The sequence below is a fragment of the Danio rerio genome, chromosome 13 (genome assembly GCF_052040795.2).
Source record: "Danio rerio strain M-AB ecotype USA chromosome 13, GRCz13ab, whole genome shotgun sequence".
Lineage (NCBI taxonomy): Eukaryota > Metazoa > Chordata > Actinopteri > Cypriniformes > Danionidae > Danio > Danio rerio.
In genome coordinates this window covers 25,365,950-25,382,042 of record NC_141033.1, presented here as the reverse complement: position 1 = coordinate 25,382,042, position 16,093 = coordinate 25,365,950, and the positions used below count along the sequence as shown (strand labels likewise).

The 16,093-nt window shown below is 35.4% G+C and overlaps 2 protein-coding genes across 2 annotated transcripts in view; one reads left to right on the top strand and one right to left on the bottom strand.

Moving 5' to 3' along the window:
• Nucleotides 1-7,794, top strand: part of hk1 (hexokinase 1) — a 30,997-nt gene extending 23,203 nt beyond the window's left edge. The window contains 5 exon segments of the mRNA NM_213252.1: nucleotides 32-131; nucleotides 728-911; nucleotides 1,667-1,822; nucleotides 1,926-2,159; nucleotides 6,545-7,794. Coding sequence (NP_998417.1) covers nucleotides 32-131; nucleotides 728-911; nucleotides 1,667-1,822; nucleotides 1,926-2,159; nucleotides 6,545-6,692 — 822 coding nt within the window. The 3' untranslated portion in view covers nucleotides 6,693-7,794.
• Nucleotides 7,795-9,044: 1,250 nt separating this feature from the next.
• Nucleotides 9,045-15,877, bottom strand: tacr2 (tachykinin receptor 2). The gene is given in 5 exon segments (NM_001327859.2): nucleotides 9,045-10,682; nucleotides 11,388-11,584; nucleotides 12,230-12,380; nucleotides 13,566-13,760; nucleotides 14,889-15,877. Coding segments are annotated over 5 exon segments (1,131 nt in total). The 5' UTR covers nucleotides 15,284-15,877; the 3' UTR covers nucleotides 9,045-10,489.
• Between the last annotated feature and the right edge of the window lie 216 nt (nucleotides 15,878-16,093).

Genomic DNA, 16,093 nt, shown 5'->3' with positions numbered 1-16,093 from the left:
GTTAATGTTTTGTATGATATTTTGTGCACAGGAGTTTGATTTGGATGTTGTAGCCATAGTAAATGACACAGTGGGCACAATGATGACCTGCGCATATGAAGAGCCCACGTGTGAGGTTGGGCTAATCGCAGGTAAAAAGATCCATATTTCATACTATTCTATTCATTATTACAAAGTCTTATCCATTGCTATACATATAGTTTGCTATACATATATACATAAAGTATAGTTTGGCTATTTACAACTACTTGCCTTTTCAAAACATCCAAAATACACATTTAAAGTTTATTTCATTGCACTTCATCAGTTTGTGTCTGTGGATTTCAATATTTCTAAATGCTGTTTTCTCAGAAAGTTTTTATTTTTTATTTTGCACTAAGCCCTAATTCTCCACTCCAGCACCACTTACATACACTCAACTCTACAGTTGTATTCCTATCTATATTCTGAATGTTCTACAGAGGAATATGCTCATATTTAATTTGCCTAATATATTCATTTTATTCTACAAAAAATAATAATTACATCTTTGAAATTAAAATATTTATATAATAAAATATTTGAAAAATATTTCCCCAAAACCTAGTATAGTTCCAAAAAATGTATGGTGAGAACTATTAGTTTTTTTTAGCTTATACACCAACAGTATCTTGCCTTAAAGAATGTTACTACTTTTATTTATTAATGTTAGGCTTGAATGTTTAAATGATTCTATGTGGGATTTTAGGAACGGGCAGCAATGCCTGCTACATGGAGGAAATGCGAAACATCGAGACAGTAAGTGGAGAGGAGGGCAGGATGTGTGTGAATATGGAGTGGGGAGCATTTGGAGATAATGGCTGTCTGGATGACATCCGGACGAAGTATGACGATGCTGTGGATGACCTCTCCCTCAATGCCGGCAAACAAAAGTGAGCAGTTTTACTCAGTCATGGGTTGAGGAAAATTAAATGAAGCAGATGTAGCAGGTGCAAATGGTTTAATGTAAGGAAGCAAATCTTGTGATGAGGTTCTTACACTTTGTAGTGTTATGCACACAAAAGAGCTGGAATTGCTTATTGGTATATGTTTGTATTTTCAAGTGCATATTAATATAATTTTATGTGTATTTACACTCAAAAGGAGTCTGTAAGGTTTTTAAGAAATAATTGTGACAGTAGAAGTTACTAAAACTCAATTTCTAATCTGAAATAAATAATAACTTTACCAAGTTTGGGATAATATTTAATAATAAAATGCCTCTATACAAAAATATTAAGCAGCAAAACTGCTTTTCAGTTGTGATAATATTTGTTCATTTAGTATATAATATATAATGGTATTTATGCAGTTTTGTTAAAATCAGGGTTAATCCACATTGACAGCCTATTGTGTTGTGTAAAAATAAATGTAACGTAAACATGTCTTAAAACATGGCATATTTTTGTTATTTCGAACAAACCTCGTTGTAGACTAATGACATAATTTTTTATTTAAAATTTTTTTAATTCATCAAAACAAATGGAAATTTGGTGGTCTAAGCGGCATATTTTTTTTAATTTTCACGTCATTAACAAAACTTAACCAAAACCCAAACCCTTGAACGGCAGTGTACAATATATTTATGTAATATTTTGGCAGATTTGAGATCTTTAAATTAAATATTTGTCTGTATTTCCACTTTAAGGTATGAGAAGATGTGCAGTGGCATGTACCTGGGTGAGATTGTTCGAAACATCTTGATCGACTTGACGAAGCGAGGCTTCCTCTTCAGGGGACAGATCTCTGAAACACTGAAGACCAGAGGCATCTTCGAAACCAAGTTCCTGTCCCAAATTGAGAGGTATTGAAGCATTTTCATCTCGCAAAACAGACACATTGAAAGCCAAAATATCCTGTCAGGAATATGTTAGGTTCGCGGGCTAAAATGTGTTTCCTCCCTCTAGTGACCGTTTGGCGCTACTGCAGGTCAGGTCTATTCTCCAGCATCTGGGTCTGGACAGCACATGCGATGACAGTATCATCGTCAAGGAGGTTTGTGGAGCTGTTTCTCGTCGAGCAGCTCAGCTCTGTGGAGCAGGAATGGCTGCTGTTGTGGATAAAATCCGGGAGAACCGTGGACTGGATCATCTGGACATCACTGTTGGAGTGGATGGCACCCTGTATAAGCTCCATCCACAGTAAGTACATGCACAATCAATGGATGCATATGATCGCTTTTATCTTGTGGGTAAAGTAGACCTACTACACACACACACACATATATATATATATATATATATATATATATATATATATATATATATATATATATATATATATATATATATATATATATATATATATATATATATATATATATATATATATATATATGTGTGTGTGTGTGTGTTTGTGTGTGTGTGTGTGTGTGTGTGTGTGTATGTTGAATGAATCTGCATGACTAGAAACTGTTGTAAAAATTTGATTGATTTATTTGAATCAATTTGATTGATTCACTTGATTTATTTATTTATTGTTTATTTGTTTGTTTGTTTGTTTTTAAGATTCACATTCAAAATATGAGGGAGATAAATATGCAGTTTAACACCCATCTAAAAATGTATTACAGTATAAAAACTCTGCCATATCTTAGTTATACATATTAGATCAGTGGTTTTCAAAGTGGGGGTCATGAGACAATTGGGGTGGAGGGTCGCTTGGTGATTTCTAAAAATCACATATACAGTATGTTATTAAACTATTAAAATTACCATATTTTATCCATAACCTACAGAAAATAAAAAAATTTTTAACTTATAATTTATTTAATATATACTTAATATTTAATAGTTACATAGATACAACATGCAAATATAAAGCCATCAGCCTTTCATTTTTTTCCATTGTACTGCGACCCCTGGAGTTATTATGCTAGATTAACCTCACAGCAATACTGTTAGTTGCAGCAGATTGATTTTACGGTACAATGTTAAAGCCCACGACTAAACATGGAGGATTATCTCCAAGTGGTAATCTTCAAAATTTTACCAAGAATAGTCTTGTGCTGTAAACATTGTGCCGACCATTCTAATTATGTGAGGGAACAAATTAATAATGAATATAAAAAAACTGTATGATTGTTGTTGCACTTTTTTGTGTTGTCAATATACTTGTGTTCATATAGTTCCTATTGGTGTGGGTGGGTGCACTATTGTGTTATTGTGTTATGTTTATAACCACCTCCGAGCATAGTGGGGGAGGAGTCATTGGGTCAATATCACTATAAAGTGCCCTTTGTTGTCCCCATCACAATCATGGAGTTATTTCGGCCATTTTGTGTAATAATACTATTCTGGTTGGATACAAGTAATGTATAAGCACTTTAATACACTTTTGTACAATAATATCTGCAATTAAATTGGTTTTCTTTATTTTATTCCACTTTCTTCTAATGCATCACTGCCCTTCTCTTGTGTCCCTTATGCTGGACAGCAGACATCAACCAAGCCTAATAATAATAAAAAAACACATAATCAAACAAATTTTACTTTTCCTTTATTGTTGCCATTAGTTTATAGCAAATAAAAAAGGTTTTTTGCCATTTTATTTGTATTTTTACAAAAATATCTTCAATTTCATATACGTCCCTGAACTTAATGTCCACCCTGTCATTATGGGTCACTTGGCCCTTTAATTACTAATATGATGCAATCAGTGACATCATCACCAGAAGGTTGACATATTTGAAATGAGATCAAACCAACAGCATCAAGAAGAGTAAGTACTTCGTCTTATTTTTCATTTTTATCATCATTATGTGTTCATGGTTTGATGTGGTCACTCATAACATGTCCACCCTGTTGGCGTGAACATCTGAAAAGTAAATATTTTTTTCGCCAAATGTTTAGGTATATTTGTCAAAATACTTAAAAGTCACCTTCAAGTTAGCTTGTTATGATTGCTAGTGTCCCACCATGTGTTTAATAAAAGCAGATTAGCTAAAATTGTCCACCCTGTCATTGTCCACCCTGTCATCAAGGCTGTTATGACAGGGTGGACATCAACCGCTGAGATGGGTAACATAAGACTACGTATCACATTTAATGACAATTTAGAAACAATATAACTAATTGTGAAAACATATTTTACTGTATTTATTGTTTGCTAATAAAATAAATTTTTTTTTGAGAAGTATGGGACTTAATGGAGCTGAGATAGCAAGGCGTTACAGAGAGCGTCGAGATGCAGATCCAGACAGAAGAAAGCAGTATCTTGAGGGAGAGAGAGCCAGGTGGCAAAGAGACAGGCAGACTGGAAAGAAGAAGAGTTTCAGTGAAATAAGTAAGCATGAGAGGAGAGAAAAGAGAAAGAGATGGAGGGAGGCTAAAAGACAAGCCAGAGCAAAGGCCAGGAGGAATGCTTTGCTTGTGTCAGATACACCACCCATCTCTCCTGAAGCTCAGCATGAACCAGGGCCATTCAGGTTGGAATCTATAGTAGACATTTAGGGATATACTTAAGCTGGTTAAATGTATTTTGAGATATTACTTGTATGTAGAGTATGTCTTGACTGAGTCTCTCTCTAATACGCACGCAAACACAGAAGCGTGTGCACATGCAGGCTCACAAACTCTCTCTCTCTCACACTCACACACACACACACACACACACACACACACATAAGGACACTCAAAATTTTCCCTGTGTGTCTGTGTATGCGTGCATATGGAGAGAGACTGAGTGTGCATTTTAGAGATTTATATTAACTATCTTAACTGGTTTTGAAGTAAAACTTTTGGGGGGAGTGTAAAATAGTTTTTTGTTTTCACAGACAAAAGCGTCAAAGACAAAACATTTAACAAGATTAACAAGAAAACTAAAAAAGAAGATTCAACAGCTGGAGATAAAACTTAAAACCATCACACATATTAGTATTTCGTGATTTTAATGGTTAAACTGAAATGTAGTAACGTTAAAACATTGTTTGAGCTGTTCGTCATCCCAGAGCATGTTCTTGAAGCCAGGGATATGGAATCAAAGCCAGGGATATGGAATTTGTTAAGACAAAAGTGCACAGTATACATCTGTTCTTTTATGACTCTGTTTAAGTGTGTTATTATTGGCACTTCAGTCTCTCTTCCTTCAGTTGTCCTCCCTGTCATGTTACCGTCCACCCCGTCATATGTCATTGTCCACTCTGTCATATGCACTTTAACTGAAAAAAATAAAATGTCTTTATACAAATGACAATCTTTAGCATTTGTTCTTTTAGGAACATTTAAGGATAATTTGGTTTTGGATAAATTCTGGTCAGATATGTTTCCTATATTATTTTTTACTTTAAATGGTATGTAACTCGGGCAAAGCTCTGATAGCAGAACATAGTTTTTTGTTATTTCCAAAGTTTTTGAAGTTCTTTCTAATATAAAAAATATATATATAAGAAAAGCGACAGAAATATGTTGCAAAGGTGTATTTTTTAGAATGATAACACTGTCAGAAATATTTGCTTTCTGTATCCATTCGTCCCTGACAGGGTGGACATATTTTGTAAGTTGGTCCAAATGTTTTTGCTTATAATTGTTTTATTAAAGGTCCAGGAGCTGGACCAACCAGCAATTGTTGAAGTTTAAAGTCTTCTTAAAAGAATAAATATGTGGTTTAACAAAAAACTTGAACACTGTCTTTAAGAAATTTTCATCTGTCAAAGGCACTCTATGGTGATATTGACCCCATTGAAATTGTTGTTTTAGGGGTTGTGGGCTGAAAAGTTTGAGAACCCCTAAATTAGATGAAAAAAAAGCACTTGGCATACATATCCAGCTTGTCCAGCCTAGCCAGGCTGGGAGACCAGACAAAAACAGCTACGCCCAGCTTTTTTCCACGTCCAGTTAAGATCAGCTAACCAGCTTGGCTTGTCAAGCTGGTTTTACCTGGACAATCCAGCTAGTCTCTCAGCCTGACCATCTAAAATCAGCGTGGACGTGGCTAAAACCAGCACAATCAACCAACTTAAACCATCCAACCAGCTTAAGTTTGTTAAGCTTAAGTTTTTTGTTTTTTTGTTTTTTGGCAGAGTATTAAAGTTCTGTGGAAAGTGTAATGGTTCCATATTTCCACTTTAAACATGCAGCACCCATATTAATAAACATATTTGTTGTAAGTGTAAAGAAAGCCTGAAATAGAAGTTGTGATACTCTTTTTTTTCCATTTTGTGACATATTTAATTAAAATACCTTCTTGTACAAGAAAATATGTAGAGTGGAACTTGACTTTGTCCATCTGAAAATTGTGTGTGACAGTTTGTCCTGCCCTTAAATGCATCAGAAAAAGATAACTCATTTGGAAGTTATTTCGATTAAATTTTATGAGGGCTTAATCATTGAAAAATTTGGATTGGAATAAATACTGTAATATTCCACAAAAAAATTGAAATTGAAAGTGTCTTTACTAAACATATTAAGCCAAATTCTATGCCAGCGGGGAACTTTTTGTCCCTACACACATACAACTAAATTCATTTGACAGTTTGCACGCTACATTTCCAGTCACAATGAATTCTGCCTCTGCTGCATCTCCTCAGTTTCTCTAGGATAATGCATCAGACGGTGAAGGAGCTCGCCCCCAAATGCAACGTCACTTTCCTTCTCTCAGAAGACGGAAGCGGTAAAGGTGCTGCCTTGATCACCGCCGTTGGGTGTCGCCTCCGCCAGCAAGAACAGAAGAGCTGAACCCTGCGATGAACAAGCCCTCGGCCTCTTCTCCAGCTCTCCAAGAGCTCATACATTTCCACTCGCAGCTGTGACTCGGCTCTCAAAAACCACGACCCGGCACATCCTTCTGCTCATTCCCAGAGCTGGGATCTGACCCCTTGGCTTTGTATTTCACTCCTACATGTTCCTGTTTGTCTATGTGTGTTATTAGGGGTTGGTCCATCAGCGTCCACCCAACTATATAAAGATGTTCTTTAAGATGTTAAATTGTTGTTAAAGTATTTATGGATGTATATTGGAAAAAGGGAAGAAATGTAAACACAGTACAACCATTAAAGTAAAGATATTTGACCAAGTATATTAAGATATTATTTATTTTATTTTTCTATCTGCCGGTAGACATAACAGGAATGGATACCTGAGGAAAAGAAGGTATTTTGTTGCGATTATGCCAAGCTAACTCCAAACCTCTGCATATTGTCATTTGTCTGTGTGGCAGCTTGTAGTGATGAATACTGCGAAACATTCACTGTCGAAGTGAGGAAGACGTGCAAATTGCAGTCACAGCTGCCTTCCTGTGTAATTCAAACCACTACTTGTCGCCATACAAATGAACAAAGACAGGAAAACCTATTGCCTTTGCATATCCAACCTTTCCGAATTAGTCTTACCTTCTCATACCCGAAGCGGACTGTATCGTGCGTATTGCTTTTGTCAGCTTTTTGCTGTGTGTGTGTATATGCAGATATGCGGGTTGTCGGTACTGATTCCCAGTAAATGTTCTTCTGTGTGCCCCGGCTGGTTATTTGTGAGTGATTGTGTGTAGTTCATGTGAGTGAATCTGTGTAGTGGCTCAGAGATCTACTGATGAATGCATGCCTTATTTGGAAACGGAAATTAGCATCCACTGATTTTGTACTATTTCATAGTTGCACTATATAAATAGATGTTCCTGGAAAAAGAAAACCTATAGGAGAAAAACCATAAAAATATTTTGATCAACTACTGAATTTGTGTTCTGTGGTTTCCTTTGCAGTTGCCCAAATTATGTAGCATTGTTTTGTTTTCCGTATTTACATCCTGTGTGATAAATGTTTGTGCAATAAAAGAAATTCCACTTTTTCTATCTACCTTGAATGAATATGCCGGCTTATATCCAGTCAGTTGGCTATTTACCCTCATGAAAGGTTTTTCCACTATTTAAGACCTTCCAGAGAGTCATCTATTTGTGAAGGGCTGCAATTTATTCTAATAACCTCTTGAGCTGTATGGCCAAAAATGACAACACTGATCTCTGGATTCATTGACGTGTACTGATTCATCTAACAGTTACTATGACAAACATTTTGGGCGTCTGCCAATTTAATTATTTTTTTAATGAACGCTTTGGTCTAGCGTTACAAAACTTTTTACATGTTTTGGCACCGATCCCTCAGTCAACCTGTTCTATTTTGGTCTGTCTCCACCAACTGGTCAAAATTGATAACAAAATTAACAAAAAATGCTTGAAGGGTTTGTGAATTTAATTAGATTGCCGTTAATGTCTCAAATTCTCTTTTCGTGTGTGGTACAGAACGTTATATGTTTTTAAACAGTCAGCCATTTTGTCTGTTTGCCATTTTGATTTAAGTAAAACAAATAAGTAACCTATATGTTCACACTGATCTTATACCACTTATTCAGTCTTTACAAAAATCAAATGAATTCATCTTAAACTGTTCTTCTGTAACTTTCTATAAAAGTTAATGGAGTAATGCCAAAATGGATCTGATGCTTTTTAATTTAATTAAATCTGATGCTTTATTTCAGCATTTGATTAGCATATCTAAGTCAAACTTTGTCTGTCTTTGCCATACCTTGTAAAACTGCCAATATCACATAGTTTTGGGAGCAACTGCACAAGCTATTAATCACAAATATTATTTATTCATTAATTAATTTTCCTTCGGCTTAGTCCCTTTATTAATCAGGGTCACCACAGCAGAATGAAATTCCAACATATCTAGCATATGTTTTACGCAGAGGATGCCCTTCCAGCTGCAACCCAGTACTGAGAAACATCCATTCAAACTCATTCACACACATATACTACTGCCAATACTTTATTCAATTAACCTATAGCACATGTCTTTGCACTCTGGGGGAAACCAGAGCACCCAGAGGCAACCCACGCCAACACGAGGAGAACATGCAATCTTCACACAGAAACGCCAACTGACCCAGATGGGACTTGAACCAGTGACCTTCTTGCTATGAGGTGACAGTGCTAACCACTGAGCCACTTTGATGCCCCCTCAAAAATAACACAATTGATAAATTATTTAATTTAATTTCATATCAAATTAATTATTTGAATGAATAGATTACATGTTTTAGTTTTAGTGGATACTTTATTTGTATTCTACTGTATAGCCTACTTCATTTTTCAGCACAAGGTCTTATTCAAGATGTTCAAATCCCTCTTTTATTACATTTACTATTTGATAACCCATTAGCAAACATAGGAAACAGTAACTGTAGAATTTCCTTTACTTTTTCTTTAAGAATGAACAATCATACAGATTAAACAGATGCTAGACAATCATATGAAAGGAAAAACAAAAAGATACAAAAAATCAACAAGTAGTATACAAATTATATTTATATATAAAACCACTGGCAAGTACATTTTGCGTGACAGCATAACAAACACATACATTGAATATTTTTTATATGGAAAAAAACTACATAGTGAACCATATTTCAGAATGTATGTAATCTGGATGCTGTGGCCAAAAGAAAAAAATACACACTATTTGCATTTAAATGAATAAACATATCTCTGTCTTGGGTCTAAAACTCTCCAGCTAATTCTATAGTTGCACATGCAATTGTATACTATAGATAATACATGCTGAAAACACTGAGTACCACTGAAATGTGAGCTTTCATGTCTATGTACAGTACAGATGCAACATGGGAATGTTTGTTTAGCTTCATTAATATATTAGTTTCCTCTTCCTGTCTTTGACAACTATTACACATTTTTCTTCCATTTGTCTTTCTTTTTTCCAGCACTGTCAATATAATCCAACAGTCATCATATTTGTCATAATAAGCAATTAGATGCTTTAAACATTTTGTTATTGTTGCAGTTCTGAAATGTATATGGTTTTATTATTGTTATCTTTTTTTTACATTTACATTTAAAGCTGCCTCTTAACATAGAACTCAGTATTTACATTTGAAACATTCATTGCTCCATATAGCGACGTATGAAACAACAAGGTCCAGCACTGTTCAAAATTTTGATATGAGTAATATATGTGTATACTATATTTTCCATTTTGTTTTATTGTTCATTTTGTTTTATATTTTGATGGCAAAGTTGAATTTTCAGCATCAGTATACAGTCTTCAGTTTCACATGAACCGTCAAAAACAGTTGTGCTGCTTAATATTTTAGTAAATACCACAGAATAGGATACTCTGATGTATAAGACATTGAAAAGAGCAGCAATTTCTTAAAATAGAAGTCTTTTGTAACATTATTAACGTCTTTATGGTTAATTAAATGGATGATACTGAACTTTTAAATGGTAGTGTATGTAGTTTATACACAACAAACATATCTATATAGGATACCTATATTAAGACCAGTACTTTTAAGTAGCAACACAGACACAATAAGGCTTAGTGCTTATGCCATAAGAGTACAAGAATACTCCAACTGTAAAGGATCCACCACAGAGCACAGTAATATGTGAGACTCAGTTTTGTTTTGAGGTATCAAGTGCTACATGTGGCTGTTTTTCTCATCAGTAAATTATTGTAGACTCAGGCTTTGATTAGTTTGGATGTGGTGTCTTCTGGCTCGTTGGCGTGATTACGGACCACCACGCTGGTGGTCTCAGTGCGATAACTGCGTCTCATGTGAAAGGTCCTCATATGCTGCAGTTCCATATTGTCCTCCTCTGAAATCTTGACGAAGGGGCACCACTGGAATGCCTTGCGAAAACCTGAGCGGAATCTACAAAGGGAGATGCAGGCGTTCTGTTCATTAGTCTGCATGTGTAATCAGCGAATATACGATTGAATACCTTAAATTATCATATTTTTTTGTGTACTGTACATGTAACAGTTTTTCTCATCCTATTCCATGTGGTATTCAAACTAGGAAGCAGGTACTCTAACAAAGACACTAATGACTACATCCTACTAGTGGAACATGCTTTGTGACATCATGATGTCCACAAAATGTTTAACCATTTTGGAAATGCTTCATCGTGATCATAATTTATGCAATTGCAAGCTAAAGGAACTTTATAAAGGAACTTCATAATGAGTTTTGTCCTCCATACTTCCTTATATTATTCATTTGTGTTTAATATGTATTAATATAATCATCAATACAACATCATGAACAATTAGGATTATGGGTCCATGTTGTAACACTGTGTAAAGTTTTTGTAAAAACATTTTTCACACATTTTTTTGTTACTCTAGAATGTTGCTGATTCTTCCTTAAAAACAAAACAAAGCACACTGAAATGAAAACCGAATTTAACTGCATTGTGTACGTGGCCTAAAATGGAACTTTAGGAGCAAATGCTGAGGATTGCATGGCAATAAACTTTGCTAAATGAGTGCAAACACTGTAATAAATACCCAGGTTAGAGTTCAAATCTACAGTCAATCATTTCTTTCTTCTACATTAAACGTAATGTGTGTTTACCTTTGGTTTAGACAGCAGTAGATGATGGGGTTGTACATTGTGGAGCTCATGGCCAGCCAGAAGATGGCCAAATAGACCTGCTGGATGTAGTGCTGCTTGTAAATGTCCCGGTTGAAGCTGCCCAGAATGAAGTAGATGTGGTAGGGAAGCCAGCATATTGCAAAGGTTGTCACCACCACTATCATCATCTTCACAACCTTTATAAAATTGTAAAAATTGCATGAATCCTTTTTACTTTTTACACAAAGAACTATAAATCATTATGAATAGTAATTGCCTTATAATTAAGGTCAAAACATTCAAAAAGTGAAGAAGATAATTTCCTGTTCTTACGGAAGATCAGCTTTCCATTCGCTGGAAATGCTTTTATCATTGATTCTTTAATTTTATTGTAACAAAATACATTTGATTATGATAATTTCTTCATATGCAGTTATCACATAAAAACCTGCCATATGTAACTTGATATGCTAAAATGAAATGAAATTACCACTAAAATAAAAATGAATCCAACTCTATAGATGAAGAATCTTAATGCAAAAGCCTCCAAGTGCCACCAAAAAATAAAAGTATTTTTCTCAGCCATGCACCTTTGTTTATGTTAAGATATTTTGATTATATATTAGGAGTGTATATTCATATTATTAATAGGTTTTTTAAGCAAAGAAATAAACTACAAATGGGAGTTACTGAACCTATACCATAGACTGTAACATAAATAAAACCTTTACATAGAAGCTTTAGAAAATGATCCTTTTAGAAGAAAAGCTCAGATGGCATTTACAGGCTTTTGCGCCTGACCTTTTATAGTTTATGATTTATAGTTTATTAATATTGTTGACCTTGCGTTTGGCCTGCATCTGGTTTTGGTAGTGGTCTGAAGCTTCTCCAGGGATCTCGCTGCCCCAAAGCCGCTGTCCCACCAGACTGTAGGTCACCAACATCACCAGCAGAGGGAGCAAGTAGATCAGGATAATCACAGCAATCTGATATCTAAAGAAATCGAGCATCAATTCATGAGTTTTACATTTCTGTTGGAATAAACAGCTGTCTGAATGCATTATGGGACTTGATCTCAGCTTTGACACGTAATGTGGAAAAAATTATCATTATCATTAAGTTTGAAATGATAGGCCTATATTGTCTGGGTTTGTCATGTAAATTACAGTAGAAGGTCTGGATAATGAGCTTCATTGTCAAGTGTTATTTTTAACAGAATTAAATTGTAGAGAATGCACTCGCTGTGTAATAATTATGAACATCTTGCTAGTTTCAGGTTGGACCACATTATTACTATTTTTTTCTTTAGATCTGCCTTAATTCTTTGTGGTGTAGATTCATGAAGGTACCATATTGAAGTGAACTGATCTTTGTGATACAGCACATTATTTTGCTGGATTCATCTCACAAGATGAGTACACAGTGGTCATAAAGGGATGGACATGATCCACAACAATACTCGGTACTGTAGGCTTAGCAATTGAAATAAATTCTTAAGGACCGCAAAATGTTCCTACATTCTCACATTACACCACAACCATCCTGAACTGCCAATGCCAATAGGCTACAAGGAATAACAGCAGAAACCGAGACTCATCATCCAAACTTTGAGCATATTTAGTGAAACCATGTAATTTACCTGAGGAAATTCATAATCATAAACTGACAATCAATTAATAAACTGACAATAATCGATAAACTGACAATCATCTGTGTGATTTTCTACTGCTGTAGCTCATCTGCTTCAAGGTGTTAATAGTGTTGTTGTGCATTCAGAGAAGCTCTTTTTCAGACCTCATTTTTAACAATGTTTGAACTTCTTTTGACTTTAATCAGTCTGGTCATTCTCCTCTGACCTCAACAATACACTTTTGGTCACAAAACTACAATTTTAACTACTCTTTAAATCTCTGAAAGTGAACATCTGAAATTCTTAGACCAGGTCATCTGTAATGCCATGTTTAAAATCACTTTAATAACCTTTCTTTTCATTCAGGTGCTCTGTTGGAACTTCATCAGATTGCCTTTACCACACCTACTACATTCATTCCTCAGATATGGGAAAAAACAGCTCAACAGATGTGCTTAATGAAGTGGGCCAGTGTGTGCATAAACATATAAAATGTGAAAACTTTTCAGAGCATAAATCCCACCACAACATGCAAAGTCATTTCTTACGAGAGCTGATGTTTCCCTCCATAATCGTCAGGCCATTCCACCATACAAACAGTCCGCGGGAAGTAAAACTTGGTGCTGGCATAATAACACTGAGGAAATGCCAAAGAAAAAGCCACAGTCCAGATGACCCCGATCAGAAGTTTAGTAGTGGTGGAGGACAGTCTGGGCTTCAGAGGATGGATTATGGCCATATATCTGTGGATTTCAGCCAACAACATCTTAATGAAAGTGACTATATGCCTTTAACTGATGTCCCACCATAAATTTGATATATGTTTATAAAAAACAAAATAGGCTCAATGTCATTTTAGTGACTCTCCCTTCTAAAGACATTCAATGCATTACAGGGCTGCTTTTGAACATGAATTACTGCATGCATAATTTTACACTGGAGCCCACCCAGAAAGAGAGGATTGATTTGGTTGAGTTACTTTTTCCCCTGTTTTATTACTATCATCTTCTTGTTGGTCTCTAAATCAGACTCCTGTCATCAGAACACAATGTAGAAAGTGATCTACACTCAATGCTGAGCCTTTTTTCCGCATGAGTCACCAAGTCAACTGGAATTGATTATCCAGGGATATCACACATTATGATTTTTCTCTTTTCGAGTCACTTGAAAACGTTTGTACGTACAAAAAAATGACATATTTGACACATTTAGGGGAACATTTACAATCTATGTGCACAAAGATTCCCATTTAGACCCTTTGATATTTAAAGTGTCAGTCCTGATCACTTCACCATTTTGCATGAGAGTATAATAACACTTTCAAGTAACTATGACAATCTCAAAGGACAATTATAACATGGCATAAAAATATGATTTATAATTGCTGGGGGCTAACAATATCTATGGAAATTTTCTTATTATTAATAATTGTGTAATTTTTAAACATTTAAAGTTGATTAATTATTTTATTCTAAACGTTTAGTGGCATTTTTTATACTTTCTATGGTACTAAAATTCTGCATTCCTATTGGGAAAAAAGAGCTCTTTAACCAGATGTCTGACCACCTGATCAATCACATAAATTGGTTTGATATCCAAATTCTAACTATATATGTCCAGCAAGAAAGAATAAAAAGCAGCTGAAATCAGAACTTCATAATCTTATAGTTTACGTGTTTTATCACTGCTATTTTTTAGGAACTTGCAGTCTTTATAATACATGATTTATAACATATAATCTCATTGTTGTGCAATAAATATTTATTATTACCAAACTGGGGGAACATGTTAAGGTGTAAAAGCACTATTACATTACACGCACACGCACACGCACATTAACACACACCTTATAATTTGTTTAGTCTGCTTACCTGTCAACTGCAATAGCGGCCATTGAATAAATGCTTGAGAACATTGCTGTTATTGGGAAGAAGTTTTGAAATTTACAATATCCTAAACCAAAATACCAGTCATTGTGCAAAGCATAAACGAAATTAAAAACGGTGTTAAAAGTTGCCATAGAGGCATCAGAGAAGGCGAGGTTGACAATGAAGTAGTTGGTCACTGTCCTCATGCGTTTATGCGCCAGAATGATCCAAATAACTGTGACATTGCCAATGAAGGAAATAATTACGATCAAAGTATATGCAATCGCCCATAATGCCACCTGCCAGTCCGGCTGCTCGAACAGATTAATGGATGTTTCGTTTCCATCTTCATCGTAATACAGAAGAGATGATGAAAGGGGGTCCAAAGTGGTATCCATTGTAATTGTCCATAAAATCTCAAGACATAAATCTTTTTGCTTATTCCATTGAATGACTCACTATTCTGATGCTATGGCATGGTAAAACTGTGTATTTTAGGCATTTGCAGCAGTTCATTCTCCAGTGAGTGGTCAGTGCGCTATGTGCCGCTTTATGTCCAAACTGCCGGCTGAAGTGCGTTTTTGCGCCTGCAGGGATGGTGGAAAACTGAAGGAATGTGTGCCAAGTATTGGAGGTGTGTCGGGTCCAATGCAGTGACGTTGAGTAAAGCATCTTTGCCAGCGCGCAATGACGCGCAGCATCCATCCTGCGTTCCGAAAATCTGCCAATAATCAAAATATTTAATTGGCATGCACTTGACGCGCTAACCGTGGACAGCTTGCGGTCATTAATTATTGCAAACTCCCTTCAGCGCACGCTAATGGAAATATGTCACATTTTAAGAGCATGTGTGGGGTCTACTCTGCTCTACTTGTTCCACTGAGATCTTATCAGTCCCTATATTTCTCCAGTTGCGTGAGGTGATGGTTGATCATTTTGTCTGAGCAGTGAGACATGGGTTTGGGCTGCAGCTGGAGGAAGTGGATAGTAAATTACTGCACATTACTTTTATTCGGACACCACTTGCTGAAATTACAGGCTGGTTTTCTAGATCTATAGTTTTTATTATTTTTATTATTCAAGGGATAGTTCACCCAAAAAAATTGACTATTTACTCACCCTCAAGTGGTTCTAAACCTTTACAAGTTTTTTTCTTCTTTTTTTGAACACAAAAGAAGATATTTTGAAGAAAGCTGAAAACCTGTAAC